At 38.7% G+C, this 19321-nt stretch overlaps 1 protein-coding gene across 1 annotated transcript in view; it reads right to left on the reverse strand.

The window, feature by feature from the left end:
* Positions 1 to 19321, reverse strand: part of LOC306898023 (receptor tyrosine-protein kinase erbB-4-like) — a gene marked incomplete at both ends in the record, with an annotated part of 102100 nt that overhangs the window by 39648 nt on the left and 43131 nt on the right. The window contains one exon of the mRNA XM_079463231.1: positions 7850 to 8001. Within this exon, the coding sequence (XP_079319357.1) occupies positions 7850 to 8001 (152 nt within the window). The remainder of the gene's footprint in view (positions 1 to 7849; positions 8002 to 19321) is intronic.

Here is a 19321-nt window from a genome sequence, read left to right on the forward strand (position 1 = left end):
TCAAAACCTCTTGAGCTGTACAAGTTAAGCTTGGGTTATGAGAGACACGCTTGGGTTATTATGACGGTATATGCGCTTTTTCTAAAAATGGGGTCCGAATTACAGCCATACAGCTACTGACCTGCGGACACGTTACTGGGTATAAACACAAACAGTAGATGACTATCTGTAGCAGTGTACTTTCCAGCAGCATCTCAGACATCAGCTCACCTTAGCCATACTACCATCTGTTTACCCACTAATAAGGACACAACATCACACCGCTGCAGGGCATTGGACAGAGAGCTCTCCATCACCCATTCTGACCCTATACGGCCTGGCATTATCACAAACTGAAGAGTTTAACAAGCCCCGGCCAGAGCTTCAATATTTGCTGTAGGTTACACATCCTCAGAATGATACAAATATTACCTGGTCTTGCTCGAGTGTTGAGGTGGCTCTGGGTATAAACAAATACAAAACAGGAAAGTGATCGCTTGGAAAAAGGCTTTATGGCTACTGCTCTCCTTCGTTCCAAACAAAACATATTAAAATATCATCCATGCACTCCCGATACAGAGATTTACAAAAGAATGCAAATATAAATGAATATGCCTCCTAAGTCTTCTTGTGTTGTCCAACTACACGTGTATAGATATGGCACTAGACAACCACACAAAACACTGCACAAAACACACGGTGGTGGACACAAACCACGTCTTTATTGCAAATGAACACATTTACAGTGTATTCTTGCATTAATTTTAAATGAGGGCATGTCATGTATTCTAATTTCACCCAAACGTCAAATGAATTTACGCCAGTAAACTATAAACTTTACCCGCTGCATAACCATTGACGTCAACAACAAAATACTACAATAACGTGTTCTACCATTGCTTGTTTTTCTCCACTGTTTGTGACTGGAACACACATGCAACCTATTTTTAGGTCGTGACCCACCAGTTAAAAAACAATTCCTTGAATAATCTTATTTATGAAAAAATATTTTTCAAATGTAAATGAACTGCAGTCAGTTCCAAACCGGCATGCAAAACCTTTTAATAAATATTCAAGCGACGAAACTACAATTACCACAACATTAAAACAACTCAAGCTCTCACAATGAGCAGAGGACATGCAGGTCCTAATTCGATCGCTTAAAGGGATAGTTCACCCAAAAATGATGTCATTATGTCCTCACCTTCGAGTCGTTCCAAATCTGTTTAAATGTCTTTATTATATATCATATTTGGAAGAATGCTTGTTACCAAACAGATCTCGCCCCCCATTGACTACCATAGTAGGAAAAATACAATGGTTGTCAAACGTGACCCAGAACTGTTTGCTGTCCTACATTCTTTAAAACGCCTCTTTTGTGTTCGACAGAACAAAAACTAACTATAAAGTAATTTTAACTGGCAAGATCTGTTTTATGCATTATTCCAAATATCTTTCTCTAGAAGGTGAGTTAATGATGACAGAATTTTCATTTTGGGTGAACTATCCCTTTAAAGTTCACAGTTAGACTTTTCCCTAAACCTAAACCGTCTTTACCTCTCACAGTGACAGAATAATGTGACAGGGCTGTTAGCCATCACCCTGATTTATATTTCATCCGACGGAAGTGCGCTTATCCTATGCCGTATATTACAGAAACTCTGCTCTACTTTTTATTTCAGTATGAAAATACAGCATGTCTAAAACAGACCATGAGAAATGGAGGAGTCAAGAGGTTTTTTGTCCCTCTCACCAGTTTAATTATGGTCCTCTATATACACTTGTGGGTAAGTGGCCCTTAGACTTGGCACAACATGAAACTCTAGAAAGCAGTGCACAATGTTCAAAATGTATTGAACATATTAAGAATATATGACATTTTTAACAAGCTCAGGTGATTTTCCTCTCCATGTATTTTCTATTGAAAAAATAAGCATATTGAGGAAACATTAAAGAATAATTTCATTCTATGGAGCATTTTACTGTATAAAAACAAAGTCACCGCGCTCAACTTGGAATATGCGAATTTAAAATGCAATTGCATATACTGTATAAGCGCTCCAAACTCAAACTTTGGTCATTGTAAGATAACAATGTATGATTAGAAATAGAGCAATAAAATGAAGTAGGATCAATTTTATTGAAGATAAAGCTCTGCAGAAGCTTCATTTCAATCTCAGACATAAAGCGCAAACCTCTGTAGAAGGACCACTGAACAGTCATATGGGCGAGGGGGATTAATGGGCGGTATCATTCCTGCCTACAATCTGCACAGGGAAGAGATTTGATTTCATGGGATTTTAACTTACGCAAAAGAACAAGAAGGCACGTGTTTTGTACCATTTAAAATCTTATTTAGTTTTGTCAGATTTACCGTCTACAAATCTGCATACACATTAATATTCTTCAGTAGCCTTTACAGGGAATGACTTACGGCCAGCTGTACAATGTTCATGTGAGTCTCAGCTATAATGCACGTTAAGAAAGTTATTGATGTGTTTTCGTACACTTAGCTGTCTGGAGTAAACTATATTTATCATGTTTAATTTTCGTTTATCACTCATTTGGTTAGTAAAATGCTAGATGGTTCCAGAACCACGTGTTACTTTATGTAAGGGATTATATACATGTGAATCAAAATTTGCATTTCATTTTAAACTTATTGTTCTTTCTGTCAGTTTAATTCATTGAAGTGTATTAATTGATTTATTATATAATTTCTCATAATGGTTTGCGTAGGACCCCCATACATTTACGATTGACACTGGGGTTCAAGGAGGAGCTCTTCCTAATAATCGTACGTTTTTGTATGCTTCACATAAATTAGCCACCTCGTAAAATACTTTACGAATTACTTTGAGATCAGGTTGGCCATTTGGATATTTGGATAAGCAAGCCAGTAAGTCACGCACACAGAGAAAGCAATGGGGTTAAAGGCCAAATTGCAGGTTTTACGCCTTTGAAATCACATGCTAAACAACATGTTATTATCGCATCTGTATTTGAGCCGATGGCCCACACAGTATGAAAAGCCTCAATTTCAGAATAATTCTGATACAATATGTGACTTCTCAAAAAGTGCTTTGGAAAGAAAATGAGTGATCCCTGGATTGAACACATTTATATTTGACCATGCGTTACAATTAGCAGATCTAATTACATTTCATATCTCAATGGTTTCCGAAAGCGATTCTACAAAAAAGACTTTGATCCATGCAGTGAAACCAACACCAAACGAATCCAATACTATTTTTAAGTTACTCTTCAACAGATTCAAGGAGAACCATCGACTGCAGGGGAAAAACCTACAAACGTTTTTATAAGCGTGGGAGAATATATATTTTGCGATGAGAGCTGCTTTGATTTAAAAACAGACAGGATATTATCAAAGGGTTGGATATTTCAAAATATTCAGGGTTCGTGCAACGTCTCAGAGAAGAAGAAGAGATGTTACAGTGATCACTAAGAGGACTAATGTGATATAACTGCGTGTTGTAACTACAAGCATTTTTGGGTGTTAATGTAATGGACTGAAATGTGTCAGTCAACTAAAGGAGGAGAATCAAGTGCATTTGCATTTGCATGTGCATTGTTTGTTCTATAAGCAACAATACATGTAACAACATTCAAGTTTTACAGTTTATCAAAGGTTATGGGTTCGATCCCAGGGTGCACAAAATGATAAAACATATACCTTGAATGGCCCTAAGTTGCTTTTATCCAAAATTAATGTAGGTGCATATCGATTTAACTCTTAATATATTCCCTCTTCTATCTTTCTTTCTGTCTCCCTCACTTTTACCAGCATGATAAGCTATTCTGCTTCTGAATCCGTCAATGTATGTGCGTGTTCGGTTTGTGTAGCATGAGGTAGTCGCACCAATTTTCTTTCCAGGCAATCTCTGCCTCTTCACGGTAGCCCCGAAACCACTTCACTCTTCTCAATGACCGCAGGGCGAACGGTTCGAGCAAGACAACGAGAGCTATACCGAACAACTCAAGTATTATTACACAGAATTGGGCTCTTATTATTGTGCCGCAAATCCTGCAAAAGCTACAACTGAATGTTTTCCACTCAATGTGCGGATACTGTATATTTACTGTATTCTATAGGGCTTTCTTCAATTGACGTGGTCTCAAAGCAGATTTGCAGGCAAACATTTGAGCATCAAAACAGTAAAGAAAGGAAGAAAAAAAATCACATTGAAATGAATTATCTAAAAACTGGAAAACATTACAAAAGCATTGAAATTTTATATGACACTGAATTTACACAACAGCAAATTCTAAGCGTTCTCAACCAACGTCATAAGATGCTACACAAAACACTTTAAATACTGTATTGAAAGAACAGTTTACTCACCCTCCAAATCTGTAAACATGTCTCAGTTATGAACACAGAGAAAGATATTTGGAAGAATGCTTGTAACCAAAGAGTTCTTGGCCACCATTGACTACCAAAGTAGTAAACATTTCTTTGTAAATGTCTTTGTTCTGTTGAACACAAAATAATATATTTTGAAGAATGTAGGAACGCAAACAGTTCTGGGGCACTTTTGATGGTAGTCAAACTATGGTAGTCAATGGGGTCCAAAAATTCTTTCAGATATCCTTCTCTGTGTTCATAACAAAGACATGTTTACAGATTTGGAGGGTGAGTAAATGATGACGGAATTATTATTTCTAGGTGAACTGTCTCTTTAAAGGGGTTTGACCGTATGTTGGAGAATTAACGTCTGCTTTTTCTTTTGGTCCATCTTAGTACATCTTTATATTTGTTATTTCTAAAGAGGGCAACCCTAGAAAACATCTGTGCACTCCTTAAAATGTCACAGTAATGATACGCAGAGATGGTAAGTAACGAAGTACAAATACTTCGTTACTGTACTTAAGTAGATTTTTTACTGTAGACTTTACTGTAAACTTATTACTTTCACTTCTTACACTTTTAACCAAATATCTGTACTTTCTACTTCTTACATTTTCAAACCAGACTTGTTACTTAAATCTGTATTATTTTTTGTCATGCGCACCGTTTTTAAACAAGAAGCCTGTTGGTTTATTGGTTTTTAGGTGAGTCATTCCTAATCACCCATGGCCATATATAGGATTATCTAGAAAGTTGCCAATTTGAGCGGTTATGATTTATAATATTTTCACTAGGCCTATTAATCTGTCATCTGGTAAACTAGGTGAGGTGTGAATTATAATGATACTTTCACTCTTGTTTGCATTTCAGTATAATTAACAATGTAACTCACTTTTGTCTGCCTGTGTTCTCTATAGCAGTTGTTCATGGATACAGGCTAAAGCAGGTAGTAGTATTGGCTACTTTTTACTTAAGTATATTTTAGAGCACATACTTTTTTACTTTTACTTGAGTAAAAAAATTAGTCAGTACTTCAACTTTTACCAGAGTATTTTTAAACATGAGTATCTGTACTTCTACTTAAGTAAGGGATGTGTGTACTTTTGCCATCTCTGATGATACGTTCACAGCCTGTTTACTGTATTCGCAAGTGTTTTACATTAACAGCAAATGTCAGAGTGCACAAATCCTCCCACATTCCTTTTTCATCATTGTGTACCAAATATGAAATGAAAAAGGAATGAGTTGCACTTAAAAACATTGCACTATTCAGACATTTCACAGAGATGTCTCTGAGCATATCAATACACTTAAAGGAAGGCCATCGCTGTAGAGATGAAGAACATTTTAACATGTCCGACAAGAATCTGCAGTCTTTACGCACAAACAAACCGATGAAGAAAAAATATTTGTTAAAGGAATAGCTCACCTAAAAAAACTACCATTCTGTCATTATTTGCTTACCGTCCTGTCATTTCAAACCTGTATGACTTTCTTTATTCTGCAGAAGACAAAAGAAGATATTTGAAAGAATGTTGGTAATCCAACAACAGCCGTATCCATTAACTTCTATTGAACGGACATAACACCAAAGCATGTGAATGGATACCGCTGTTGCTGGCTTACCAACATTTTTCAACACATCTTTTGTGTACTGCAGAAGAAAGTCATGCAGGTTTGAAATGACAAGAGTCAATTATGACAGCATTTTCATATTTGGGTGAACTATCGCTTTAAGGCGCAATCTTTTTTAAATCTCTGATGAAGAAGATGTGTCCAACTATAGATATTCTATTCTTGAAGGAAACTTTACTCATCTGTCCACATATCTTCCATCATAAAAAGTGTCTTGCTTCTACTGATTTTTTATGATTGAAAGCCAGTAATAAAGATACATAAACTTGCGAGGGGTTGATTCATTTCTCTCAGCCTAAATCACTTCCTTACATTTGAAACAATCAAAAGCAAATCAGACTTTGTCTTCTATGCTTAGCACATCCTACGGAAAAAAAATATATGAAGTAGATTTAGAAAATATACTGCCTTGACCTGAAGTTTGGACAAATGCTTAAGTTTTTGATTAGTTTATTGTTTTGGGTAAGGAGTGACTGTGGTATGTTTGGCTAATGAAGGCTGGCGTACTGGGGTTTGTTTTAGTTGGCCAAACAAATAAAAGAAAACCCATTGTGTCGCCGCACTACAGCACAGCAGAACTTCTATACAAGTTCACAAAATAAAACAAAACCACTGTGAATCATCGATGCTGCCGAGTTAAAAAATGATACGGCAACTTGGGCACAGAAAGAAAATGTGTAAAGATGTCTTTGGAAATAAATACTTTGAAAGACAGAATACGGTACAGAATACAATGTCAATGAAATGGAGTTTAGCAGTTTAGTATAAAAGCCAGTGGAGTAACTAAACAATGAAAATTCTTTGAACATTTATTCAACCTCATGTCATTCCGAACCTGTGTGACTTTCTTTCTTCTGAAGAACAACAAGACTGGACCGCATTGACTTCCAATGTATGGACAAAAAAAACACTGAGGCATTTCTCAAAATATCTTCTTTTTTGTTTCACAGAAGTAAGAGTCATATACAGGTTTTGAACAACATGAAGACAAGATATTATTTTGGGGTTTAACTATGCCTTTAACAGGTTTGTGCCAGTAACAGATCCACATTTTGTCTGTAAAAGCAAAAACAAAATACATCAAATTTTTCCTTATTTGATCAGATTCATAGTTTAAATCGGGCTTTAAAATCACAGATTTGATCCATATCGCACAATCCGTGGAAATGTCATGTTTGCATATAAAGTGGCTTACATCAGCGTGTAGGAGAGGAGAGGTCAGCATCTGACCAAATCTTAAGATTGAATTCTTTAGTGATTTGGTTTAGTGATATTCAGAGACTCTCATAGGCGTGCTATCATGTTTACACGGCTGATTCTGATTGGTCAATCAGTATTACCGATTACCGATATCAACCAGTGTACACACCAGTGTTATCAACAGCACAAATGTGTTTTCTTAACTAATGATGAAAGCGTTGATTGAAACAGGAAACAGTTCCAAGCTTCCGTAAAAGCTCCCTGATTATCCACTAGACAGGCAAATAGAAACTGGAACTCTGGGAATTATTTTTCTGCATCAGAGGTAATAGACATTAGTCAAAGTAGATGCCAAACGTAATTTGAAAGTAATGTACAAGCCTACAAGGGAGTCTTTGTTCAGTAACATGTACTGTTTTGTACGTGGTCGTCAATTGTTTGGTTGAAAAACCAACACAAAAAACTACAGCTAAAATACAATTACACGATGAATTAACGCATGAATGAATCTTGTTTAACCATTTATTGAAAGTTCTGTATTCCCTCAAATGTTTCCTTCTCTGACATCCTGAGGTTGTGTGCTCAAGGGAGACCCGAGTTCAAGGTCATGTTCCTATTATCTACATCTTTCTCTATATAATATATATAATAACACATTTAGCTCACCTTGAGGAAAGACAGGTTGCGGTTGCGCTCGATGCTGGTGATCTCCAGATTACCCATGACCACCTCACAGTTCTCATAGAACTTACGGAGAGTTTTGTACTGCTGGTCCAAATCAGACAGCGTGCTGAGCTTGTTATCCGTCCCGGGACACACTGTGGAGGAAAAACAGGTTAGATATGGTAAAAATGTTTTACCTAGGCTTTGAAAGATTTTAGTGTGCGCTTTGAATAATTATTTACCAACTAAAGTTAAATAGGTGGGTGAAAAACACTGGAAAGATTCCAAAGAAGCATTCGCTTTTCCAAACAATGTGTGCGCTTTCCTCTTGCAACCATCATAAATCTGGCCTCCATATGGGTCCTCGGGCTTCCCACATATTGTGTGAAAAGACACAGGTCATTACTTTAAGAAAATAATTAGGTAAATTACAGAGTGAAGGTCCGAGTGCCTTCGCACTTCCTCTGACCTGCTTTAGAAACTCTAAACATCTGCCATCCAGATAAAACGGTTTGCTTCCTCATTTTTCTATTAAAAAAACACAGTTCCCCTGGCAACAGCATTAACATCAGCATCTCTGTTCTGTGCGCCAAGCTGAGGACCGTGAGCTTAGCAGCGGGTATTAATGAAGTATAATGATGAGCGATTGTTTAAACGTGAACCCGGAGACTAATCCGAGATTTAAAGCTCTATGATGGCAGACTCCATTCAAAAAACAATCCTGGCTTAATATCAGGGTAAGGGACCTCTAACGCGTTCTATGTTCTCTCATAAATGGTAATGGGTCCTCTGGGTTTTAAGCTACTATGAGAGAAATCAATGTGTTTGCAGTAAGAAAAACTCAAACTGCGGCAGACCCAACCTGCTATTGGATGACATACACATTATTTTCATATAGTTTCATTGGGACTTGTGACATCAGGCGGGGAGGTACTGTATATTTATTTGTGTAAATACAAACCAAACTTTGCAACACAAACCTAGGATTAAAAAAAACTAGGCTATGATATTATTGTTATATAATATTTTCACCACATTGGTTAAAAAAAGTTTCAAAGGAGGAATAAGTTCATATATTTGATGAATATACATTCAAAATTTTCATTCCTTTGTAAAAATCGTAAGAACACTGTTAAAATAGTGTATTTTTACGGCAGCTGGGGTGCCTGTAAAATAACAGTTTTGTCACGTTAAATTACATGATTTCTTGTCAAAGTGTTTTTGTGTATGTCAAAAATGTGTTAAAATACAATAATTGTTCGAATTAATTAGAATTTATTCACAGACATAAGCAAACAGAACTTAGATTTTGATATTCAAGTACTGAAGCTGTTTCGTGAGAACAGAAGTGTGATGTCTGTGTGTGTTATTTTTTTTAGCGATGCCAGAAGATGGGTCTTGGCCGTGAAGTCCAATGCGCAGAAGAACAGACATGCCCCTTTAACCGTGGTAAAGGTGGTAGACTTGACATGCAATTAAATGCACCGACTTCCACCCATCAAACAACTTCATGTGTCCGGCCTGGACCATCTGCCGCATCAGCTGGCGTGTGCCTGCAGACCACTGTGATGTGAACCTGTGTGTGTGTGGCGGTTAATAAGAGAATGTGCTTCTGTGTAACTGTGTGACACATTTCAATTAGTTTCATCTGGCAGGAAAAACCCGGTATGGCACTTCTGAATCAGCCTCAATGAAGACTAATGCAAGCCTCTGATAACCTTCTTTATACTCCTAAAAAATGAAACCAAAAATATGACATTCCATTTGAGAATATTAAACATCCACATGAATTTAGCAAAAACATGTATTTGGAACATTTGATGTGATCATATGTGAACGTAATTTAGTTCACGTGTTTGCTTTTTTCTAAAAGGGATTGTTAAAAACTACGACTGAATTAAAAACATTTGAATCGTTTTGAGAATGATTTTATAATCCGTCTAAGGATGTCAAAGAAGACATAATATTGTGAAATGAAATTTGAGATGTTTCAAAAAGTGCAGAGCAAAATACTAAGGCAAAATTATTAGGAGCGTATGACTTCCAAAAGTGAAATAGCAAATTGACTCGCTGAAGGCAACATTGATAAGCAGTAAATGGACACCAGAGGAAAAATGTTATGTAATGTAACTCGAATAACTAAAAGATAAAACTGATCAGAAAGTGATGTGAAAAGTGGTAAATAAACGGCAATAAAAAACATTTATGACCAACTTGAGGTTTGCATTTCATTGTCATTTTCAAAGAGTAAATATTTAGTGATTTTTAAGGTCCAAATTTGCGTATGTTTACGTACATACACGGTGTAAAAACACTTAAATTTTCTAATAATAGGCAGTGAGTTATTATTACATTACTTCTGGACTGACTCTCAAATGATTCGTTCAGCGATTCATCGATCTAATCCCCTCCTTTCTGTCTGCATACTCTGATCTGATTGGTCAATAGGTCTAGTCCGTATGTGGCTGGTATACCACGTAAAGCGTCGCAGTGTTGCAAATGGAACATTGGCGGGCATTCGACCAAGAGACGCAAATTAGAACGACAGACGCCTGATTCAGAGTCGACTCCTTTTTTCCCAAGCAAATAACTTTGCTATTCGTTCACTTTTGGCTTTACAATTTGGCAGACTGCTTACAATCACACAGCAACATTACACACTGCATGAAATGTAATTTTAAGGACATTGTTAATGTGGTGAGGAAGGCGGGACGAGAGCCGTGACGCGGGGCCGGTGGCGTGAGTGATAAGTGCAATCAGCTGTGCGCGCACCGGTCCCGCATCTCATCACGGAGGAGATTGGGAGCTTAAATAGATGTTCGGCAGGACTGTTGACGAGAGAGGACCGGGCCCGGAAATGTGTTTAGTTTATGTATGTTTTATGGCCGACAGTCTACCGTGAGGTGGCTGTCGGCAACTTCCGTGTTTATTGTTTGTTTAATTAAAGTTTTATTATTTGAATGTTCGCCGGTTCCCGCCTCCTTCCTTCCCTTCTACGAACTTTGCTACATTGGTGCCGAAAACCGGGAGGAAGGAGGGGCATGCTGTCGAAGAGCCCTCGCTGCCGAGAGGCATCGTGGTGCGGAGGAGTTCGGGCAGCGCGGACAAGGGACGTCCGCCGGCGCGCTGCCCGAGGCGGTGGTGCTGGAGCAAGAAAAATCGGCTGGGACGGAGAGCCCGCTGCCGTGCTCCTGGGCCGAGGTGGGATGGCGGCCTTAAGGAGGGAGCGGAGGGGTCGTCGCCGTTGGCCGTGGGCCGGAATCCTGTGTCCAACAACTATGAGGGTGAGGAACAGGAAACGGGGGACCCGCTGCTGGCTGCCCTCACGCTGAGGGCCATCGCCAACCGCCAGGAGGCGAAGGAGGATCGGGCCGTCCCCCCGACGTCCAGCACTACCGCATCGCACCGCGAGGAAGAGCCTCTCGGCTGGGCTGAGGACCGAGTGACAGCGTGTCAGGGAACCGGACAATTTTTTTTCTTTTCCTCTCTCCCCTCTCTCGTCCCTGTCGCTCCGGGGGCTCCCGTCTCCGTTCTTTCGTCTCGCCGGTGCATACCCCCAGGCGCTGCCGACTCCGAGACTGGCTCCCCGGGGGGGGGAGTAGGTACAGTCTCGGGGGTGCCCCCCGGCCTGTAAGGGGTGATGGGGGTATGTGGTGAGGAAGGCGGGACGAGAGCCGTGACGCGGGGCCGGTGGCGTGAGTGATAAGTGCAATCAGCTGTGCGCGCACCGGTCCCGCATCTCATCACGGAGGAGATTGGGAGCTTAAATGGATGTTCGGCAGGACTGTTGACGAGAGAGGACCGGGCCCGGAAATGTGTTTAGTTTATGTATGTTTTATGGCCGACAGTCTACCGTGAGGTGGCTGTCGGCAACTTCCGTGTTTATTGTTTGTTTAATTAAAGTTTTATTATTTGAATGTTCGCCGGTTCCCGCCTCCTTCCTTCCCTTCTACGAACTTTGCTACAGTTAATCTTTAAAGTAAAGTGACATTTTACTGTAAATTTACAGCTAAAAGTTTATATAGTAAATGCTTACTATATCTCTGTAGACTTTGTAAAAGCTGTGATGTAAATTAGAATTCATTACACACAAATTCTTTGACTGAAATCAAAATACAATATTTTACCCCTGTAAGAATATTCTAATCCTGTTGATACACGTCACAAAATATCACAATCTAACTCACAACTTAATCCGCATCCCAGAAAATGCAAGTTACATCATCTCTACATGCATAAACACATTGATGTCAGCTTTTAACCTATCTACAAAGAGTTCTTTTATCCCAAATCATCATAAAATAAATTTACACTTGCGTGGATGCCTCATTAAAACGTCACATACAATACAGCCAATTGTTATTCCCCTGGGCCACATAAACACTGACACACACAGACACACATTGTGCATGAATTCTTTGTCTATTGTTAATGTAGTCAATGTTGTGGATATGCTTGTCCTCTCGACTCCTGGAAGTCCTGCATGGATCCGCTACCAACAGAAACAAAGTTAACACTGTCTACTGATGCATTCCTCATCCATAGCAATAACTCCTATCCTTCTAAAGAGTTGAGTAGTGGGCAAATTGTGAGATTTCATAAAAGATTGTTTTGTTACTTTCAACAAACATATTGCAACAAAGAAATGCCCAATGAACAAACATCGTGCCTTAACCAGACCGAATGCCACATGCAATAAAACATATCTAATAATATAAAATAAAATAATAAATCTCATGAAAATATCACCATTATTAAGGGGTGATCAAGATACAATTACCTTTGAAACATTTTGAAGTATAAGAACAAGTGTGTTTCATAACAAAAATGGTATGTCACTTAAATAATGTTAAATTGTTCCATTTATTAATTTCTTTATATCCTATCCATTAATGCAAGATAGCAGCGCACTTGGAGAGAGAGCCTCACTTCTTTTTGGCACGTCTTGGTGTCGTGTCGCATCTGGTGTGGACATTGGAGTTGAGTAGCGCATCTGGTTGGGACATGGTTTAAGAGTTTTGCCTGTTGTGTTGTCTATTCATCTGGCTATTTGAAACCAAGATATTCTTGCATGCAGTGGATTTTTAAAACACCTCTCCCCACAATTTTCACTGTCTACTCTAAATCATAAGCATCAAAGCTTTTGGTTCATGTTAAAAATGAAAGCTTCAGTGTAAAATCCCAGATGTGTTGGTATAACATCATGAAATAAACTAACAGATGGCCCCGACACGATCGATGATGTGACATTTTATTACACTCACTGATCATCTAAAGCTCTATAAGAATGTGCCTGTGCATTACTGGTGCAATAACAAATCTGTCTTTATTTCTCAACCAATCACAAGCCTTTACTAAACAAGACCTTACCTGTTGGTGCTAACTTTAACATTTATAAATATCCAAATAAAAGAAAATGACTATGGAAGTTTTATGGCACAGTGACAAAATACCAATCTTATGAATGATAATTCATATGGTATTTATATGCTGCTATCCAATTACGCTTTAAATTCATTTCTGATTCCTTCCACAAACTTTAAATGCTCAATTGATATTCACTGATTCTCTGCGGTTGACTGTTTTACCTGAAATCTCCTTTAAGAGTCATTTCAACTCGAAGCGATGAAATGCAATAAAAACAACAAGATAAATGAAGTCACAAAACAGCTTTTTTATGAGTGCAGTTCAAGTGAGCATTATTACTTTTGTTCTTCATAAACACTCGGCTCAATATGGATGTGATGAATGTTGAGTATCATAATGTATTGATTGCCGTGTCGAGTATTCAGAAATCAGAACGCAGATGTTCATAAGCTCAAACTGGGATCATTTAGAGTCATTTCATTATCATTTGCTTCATCCCAGTCATCGTGGGAAGTAAATTGTGCGTATTTTGCGATGTGGGGGTTATATGTAAATACACAACAGTAATTGTTTTCACAATATAACTACACGAGGGTCGCGTGTAGCGTGTGCAGAGAAGCGCACGGCAACCGAATATAATCCAAAGGGTATCTTTTATTAGCTCCAAGGTGAGACAGAAACAGAAAATCACATTAAACATAAACAATACCAGACAATGAACAAGGGAATAGATTGAGTATATATAGTCCATGGGTGATGAGGCTGATGACGGGCAGGTGTGGGGATTACAGACACATGAAACAGGTGTGAGAGATCGGCGGAGTGTGGGTAATGAAGTCCATGGGAAAACACTGGGAGGGACGAAGTGAAACCGTGACAGTTAGTGTGTAAAACACCCACTGAAGTGCTTATGAAATGCATTATTGTTATTTACACCAAGTGGCCCCTCAATGATTCTATCATTTTGGGGCTTTTAAACACTGAAGGTTTACAACAAATCACAAGATATCAGCCCAAAATACTTTGTCAACAATGGGTTCAATAAGCATCGAAACAGCTAAATCTGCGGAGATACCAGTCAAGTAAAAGCATCTTAGTATTCTGCACTTTTGCTGAATTTATTATGAGCACTTCACATCTTGTGAGTCTCTTAAAAAAAAGCAAATGCCCCGAGAGTCAGTCAACAGACTCTCAGCTTCAGATCTCTGTGTAGTCCTGAAAGAGTGCCACATCAGATGGCAGAAGTCTGACTCCTGCCCTGCGGTGCAGTTTCTGCACAGAGTTTGTTTTGTGCTTTCCCACTGGCCACATTCAAACGCTCCACTAATCCCAGTTGACGGAGTCTCTCTCCATTCAGAAGGCTAACAGATCAGACTATGACTCAACAGCTCCGTGTGTCCAGCAAACTGCCCACCGACAGTCTCCTGCTACTATCTTCACAACAACAAAATGTGGGCAAAAGTCATTCCAATACCTCCGGCTAACGCGAGTAAAAAACCAAAGATACTGGAAATCAAAATCTGTATACAGTACTACTGTGTGTGTGCTTGCAACATCAAGGTCAAGGGTTCGACTCCCAAGGAAAACATGAATGGATCAGATGTACACTTCAGAATTGTTCAAATGTCAGGTGTCACATGACCGAAATGTTTCTCTAAATGTGGACAAAAATATAATTGCGCCAACTTTTTTTAACGCCTCTAGTGGCGAAGTTGCGAATTGCAACCACCCCTCCCTTTCGGAGCACTACGGTGGCTGACACAGAACTAGTTGTCACATTTCCGCTTATTTGCAGTAGTATATTTACTCTGTAGAGCAGTTTGTCCGTTGCGTAACGGTTTACATTTTTGCAGCTTCTAGGTAAATGGTGGCTACCAAAAAAATCTATTTTTATTTAAGAGAATACAGAATTTCACAGAACACAGAACAAAATATAGGACCGTAAGTTGCCTTAAAGAAATTCTAAAATAATTTTGATCAAGCAACACAAACTGCAACCTCCCGGGCTCGAGGTTGAGTTCAATTCTAACAGGGATTCGGATTTGGCACGACACTGTGACTTTCTTCTGCGCATGCAGCTTTTCATACTAATAAAACATTATGAGGATCGAGCCCTGACCCGAACGTCTAACCTTAAACAGTGAATCGATAAATACAGAATGGAGCGAATGAGAGCGTCTGATATACGATTATTACAGCAAGAGGCTATAATGAAGTCAATGGACTGAGAGTAATGACTCTTTTCCCTATCACTCACTGAGTGACATTACAACTTTGACACTGCCTTCACTTCCATTACCAGAAGTTCAGCACATAACTGGAAGAGGGTAAAATAATGCAGAGTCTGTCTACATCAACACAGACTGTACTGCAGTCCAAAATCTGTCTTTTCATTTCTTTTTGCATTGATTTGTTGACGCGATGTAGAGGGCTATCCTATTATTTATTTATTTCACTAAATTTGTTTCTTGGTACTATAGACCACTTCGCACGATGTAAACACTGGCCCAGAAACACGTCTTGCTACAGTTTCTTTAAATGCATTATTATTTATTTAATTTACATTACATTAAATCTCACAAATAGATTGCTCTTATAATTGTAACATTTTAAATTGGTAATAAATAGAACAGGAAGTTCCATTTTGGAACAGGAAGTTCCTCTGGACCAGTTTTGTTTAAGCTCTATATTTCACGTTACAGAGAATTTTTGAGTTTCATAAAATATAACAACAGTGAAATGTAAACAACCCCTAAGTAATTAATCTGTGGCATGATAATAAAACATTCGGGGCTTTACTGAAGACATTCGTGGATTCAGCACCTTCAGCCCACCCCTATAGCGCCGCCCCTGATTAAAAATAAGAATCACAACATAAACATATTCAGAATGCGAATCACAATGGCAAGCCAACCTGATTTCACAAGAATTCGTAACTGTTTTACTAGGTGGCTAATTCCTATGAATTTGTACGTTATGAATCGTACAAAAGCGTGTGACTACGAAAAAACTAAAGTAAAATAAAAATAAATCTAATATTAACAACAAATTTAAAAAACAACAAATTATGCAACCTTTAGCTATTAATAAATCGGTTTTAACGTTGTATAATACAATAATTCAGGAATTTCTGAGGCGTGAAGGCCCTGTGGGCTTTGCTCTGAGGGAAGGGAAGTGTGACTGCGTGATTTGCCTTCGAAACAGTTAATATTCTAAGTGATGTTTCTGGAATTTGCCTTTGTGCTCAATCTTTTCCATGACTCGGCGAACTGCTTATGCACACAACCGTCTGCCTCTCATTAGACAAGAACAGGAGACAGGTGGATTCAAATTCAATGATGTATGTTGTGGTGATCTCTTAAGAGGGAAGCTACTGTCAGAACCCATCCAGACCCGACGACAGCCTTTTCTAAATCTGAATGCTTACTGTAGTTAACACTTAAAAACAGGGCTGAATCTAAAAACTCAAGTCCCCTGTAATGGAGCGAACACTGAGCAGTAAACCATCTCAGGGATCCTGAGGCTGGTTTGGCTTTTACGAGGAAGGAAATAATAAAAATCATATTATTCATTCTTTAACTTGTGAACATCTGGTGAAGCTTTAAGTGGAGAATCCTTGCGACTGTATTATACTCTACACCAAATATTGGAACAAGTACAAAAGAATGAAGTGGGAAAAAAGTCAAGCGAGGACGAGGTGTGTTGTTATAAATAAGATCATGTTCAAAGCATGCACAGGACCTTCAGGAAAGATTGGATTGATAAAAGTATTAATAGGACTACCTGGGCGTGCAGGGATCATTTTGGCACTTATGTTATTCTTCAAGGTTGTTGTTGGCATTGCATAAATAATTTGCATAGTCAGTCAATAATAAGTGAATCCTAACCTTCACCTGTTCCTAAACTTTTTTGAGACATCAAGTGTCTATGACCCCTGCTTCTGTGGAACACAAAAGAAGATATTTCGGGAATGGTTTCGTGTCCTTACAATGGAAGTCGATGGGGGCAAATGTTATAAGGCCACAAACGTTATATCAGTAAAATATCAGAAGAAACAATATTTTAAATACCGATTATATTACCAACATACACAACAATTGAATCAAAACATGTTGTTTTGGCTGAGGTTTGCTCAAATTTCAGTGGAGCTTGTGCTTGATAGAGAAATAAGTTGTTGGCTGCAGTTCACTTTATAGCCACAGGTGTCGCTAATAACAAGGGTTTCACAAGTCTCACACGTTACAGACCCATCACGTTTCTACAATATTCTCACCTTGAAATATGAGAAACAACTATCTTCTCTTCAATAAGGTGAAGTCAGTGTTGCGGCTCCAACAGATAGACTGTGAATTGAGAGTGTGTGCCGTAAAAAGAGCCACGAATCGGTGGGGTGCAATGATGAGAGGGGGCTTTTGTGTGCGCGTGCTTTGATAGACTGTTAAATCCCCGACAGCTGTCCGTGCCCGGTGCTTTGTGAGAAAATCAGGGGATATCATTGATCCACATTAACCTTGGTCACTGAACTCCCTATTGTAAACCCGGACGGATTGAAAGAACTTAGTGCTTAAGGGTACAGTGCGTCGAGGACAGAAGCTGGAAAGAGGTCACGGTCCTATTTTACACATCTGAGAGACACGCCATACAAAATTGTTATTTGTGCCGGGTTTCTTCAAGACTACAAATGCAAATAAAAGTTTTAACACTGTCTTCGGAAAAAAAAGCATCTTCTACGATATGACAATGGCTTTAAATGTTGTCATGGTATTTATTATGGTCTGACAGCGCTGTATGCATAATGCATGGAGATTGAGGAATGTCGCACGGGTTGCGTCACTTTCGTCGCCGTGAGTTTTTGTTAATCGTGATGTGAAAGCGGTGTAGATGTACGACACCAAGTTACTGCTGAATGACAGAAGAATATAAAAAGGTAAGGTCACCCGTAAACTGCCAGAATAAGACATTTTGATTAAATTTTTATTCTTCTTGAGCTTGGTGGAATGGAAGAATGAATCAAATAAAAAGTGTTTTTATATACAGGTTCAAGAACATAAAAATAGAGGCCGATAAAGTTCAGATGTTGCTCTTTCGCCCCACATGAAAAAATGAAGTAGGACACCATAGTTTTTACTATAGTAAATCATAGTAAAATTCCTAAACACAGTAGTGTTTTGAAACTTACTGTTGTACATACTAAGGTATATACTACACTATTTTTATATGATGTATAGTAGTTCTCTGTCGTGTTTTCCAGGTTTGTCTCAGATGTTTTTTTAAATGTTTAATATCAGCAATTGTTGATTTACATTAACATCTATACAATAAAGGCAGTATGGCAAAGAAAATCTTGTTTCAACAATTCGATAAGAAATATTTGCGTGACAATGTGACGTTGTTGTCTTAAAAAGATGTTTGAATGCATAAAATCCATAATACATTTCCATAGTGCATAAAATGCCACAAAATCTGTGCCCCCCCTTTATCCATCTTCGGGGTCTCCCAGAGGGCCATGGCCCCCTTTTTGTGACCCTCTCCAGTGGAGGCATGTGTGAGATTTCTGTTTTAAGATTTCAGCAAAGGTCTGATTTAATCTCATTTCTGATAGAAGTTCTCATTTAGATACAAACATGTGCAAGCTTCTCTTTAAATTATGTAGGCATGAACACTGTATCGAACAAACCTAAAAACAAGGAGAAAGTACCCCAGTGAGAAACCGCATTTATTCAACGAGTTAAGTTGTGCTTAAGTTAGAAAGCGCTGGCCCAAATACTGCTGAGGAGTCCTGTCCACTCTTATACATCTCAATTAGCTCATCGCTTACAGAACGAAACACAGAACAAAGTATTGTTTCCCAAAGTCAACCAGGGACACCGTTTTTTCTCCGTATCAGAAGAACAGAAAGGAACTTTGTCTCGGGCGATGGCACCTGTTCCATATGTGATGCTGACAGATGTGTGCAGTAATTAAGCTGCCAGAGGTGGCTTCTCCTTATTCTGCTCTTCTCCCATGAGGGACTTGTGCGTCTATGTGCGTGATGTGTGCAGACGGCTCTCTGAGCCACGCGTGTATCATCATAATTATCTGGCCCGCTGAAACTCTCAATTATTAAAG

The sequence above is a fragment of the Barbatula barbatula genome (assembly GCF_947034865.1).
Source record: "Barbatula barbatula genome assembly, chromosome: 8".
Lineage (NCBI taxonomy): Eukaryota > Metazoa > Chordata > Actinopteri > Cypriniformes > Nemacheilidae > Barbatula > Barbatula barbatula.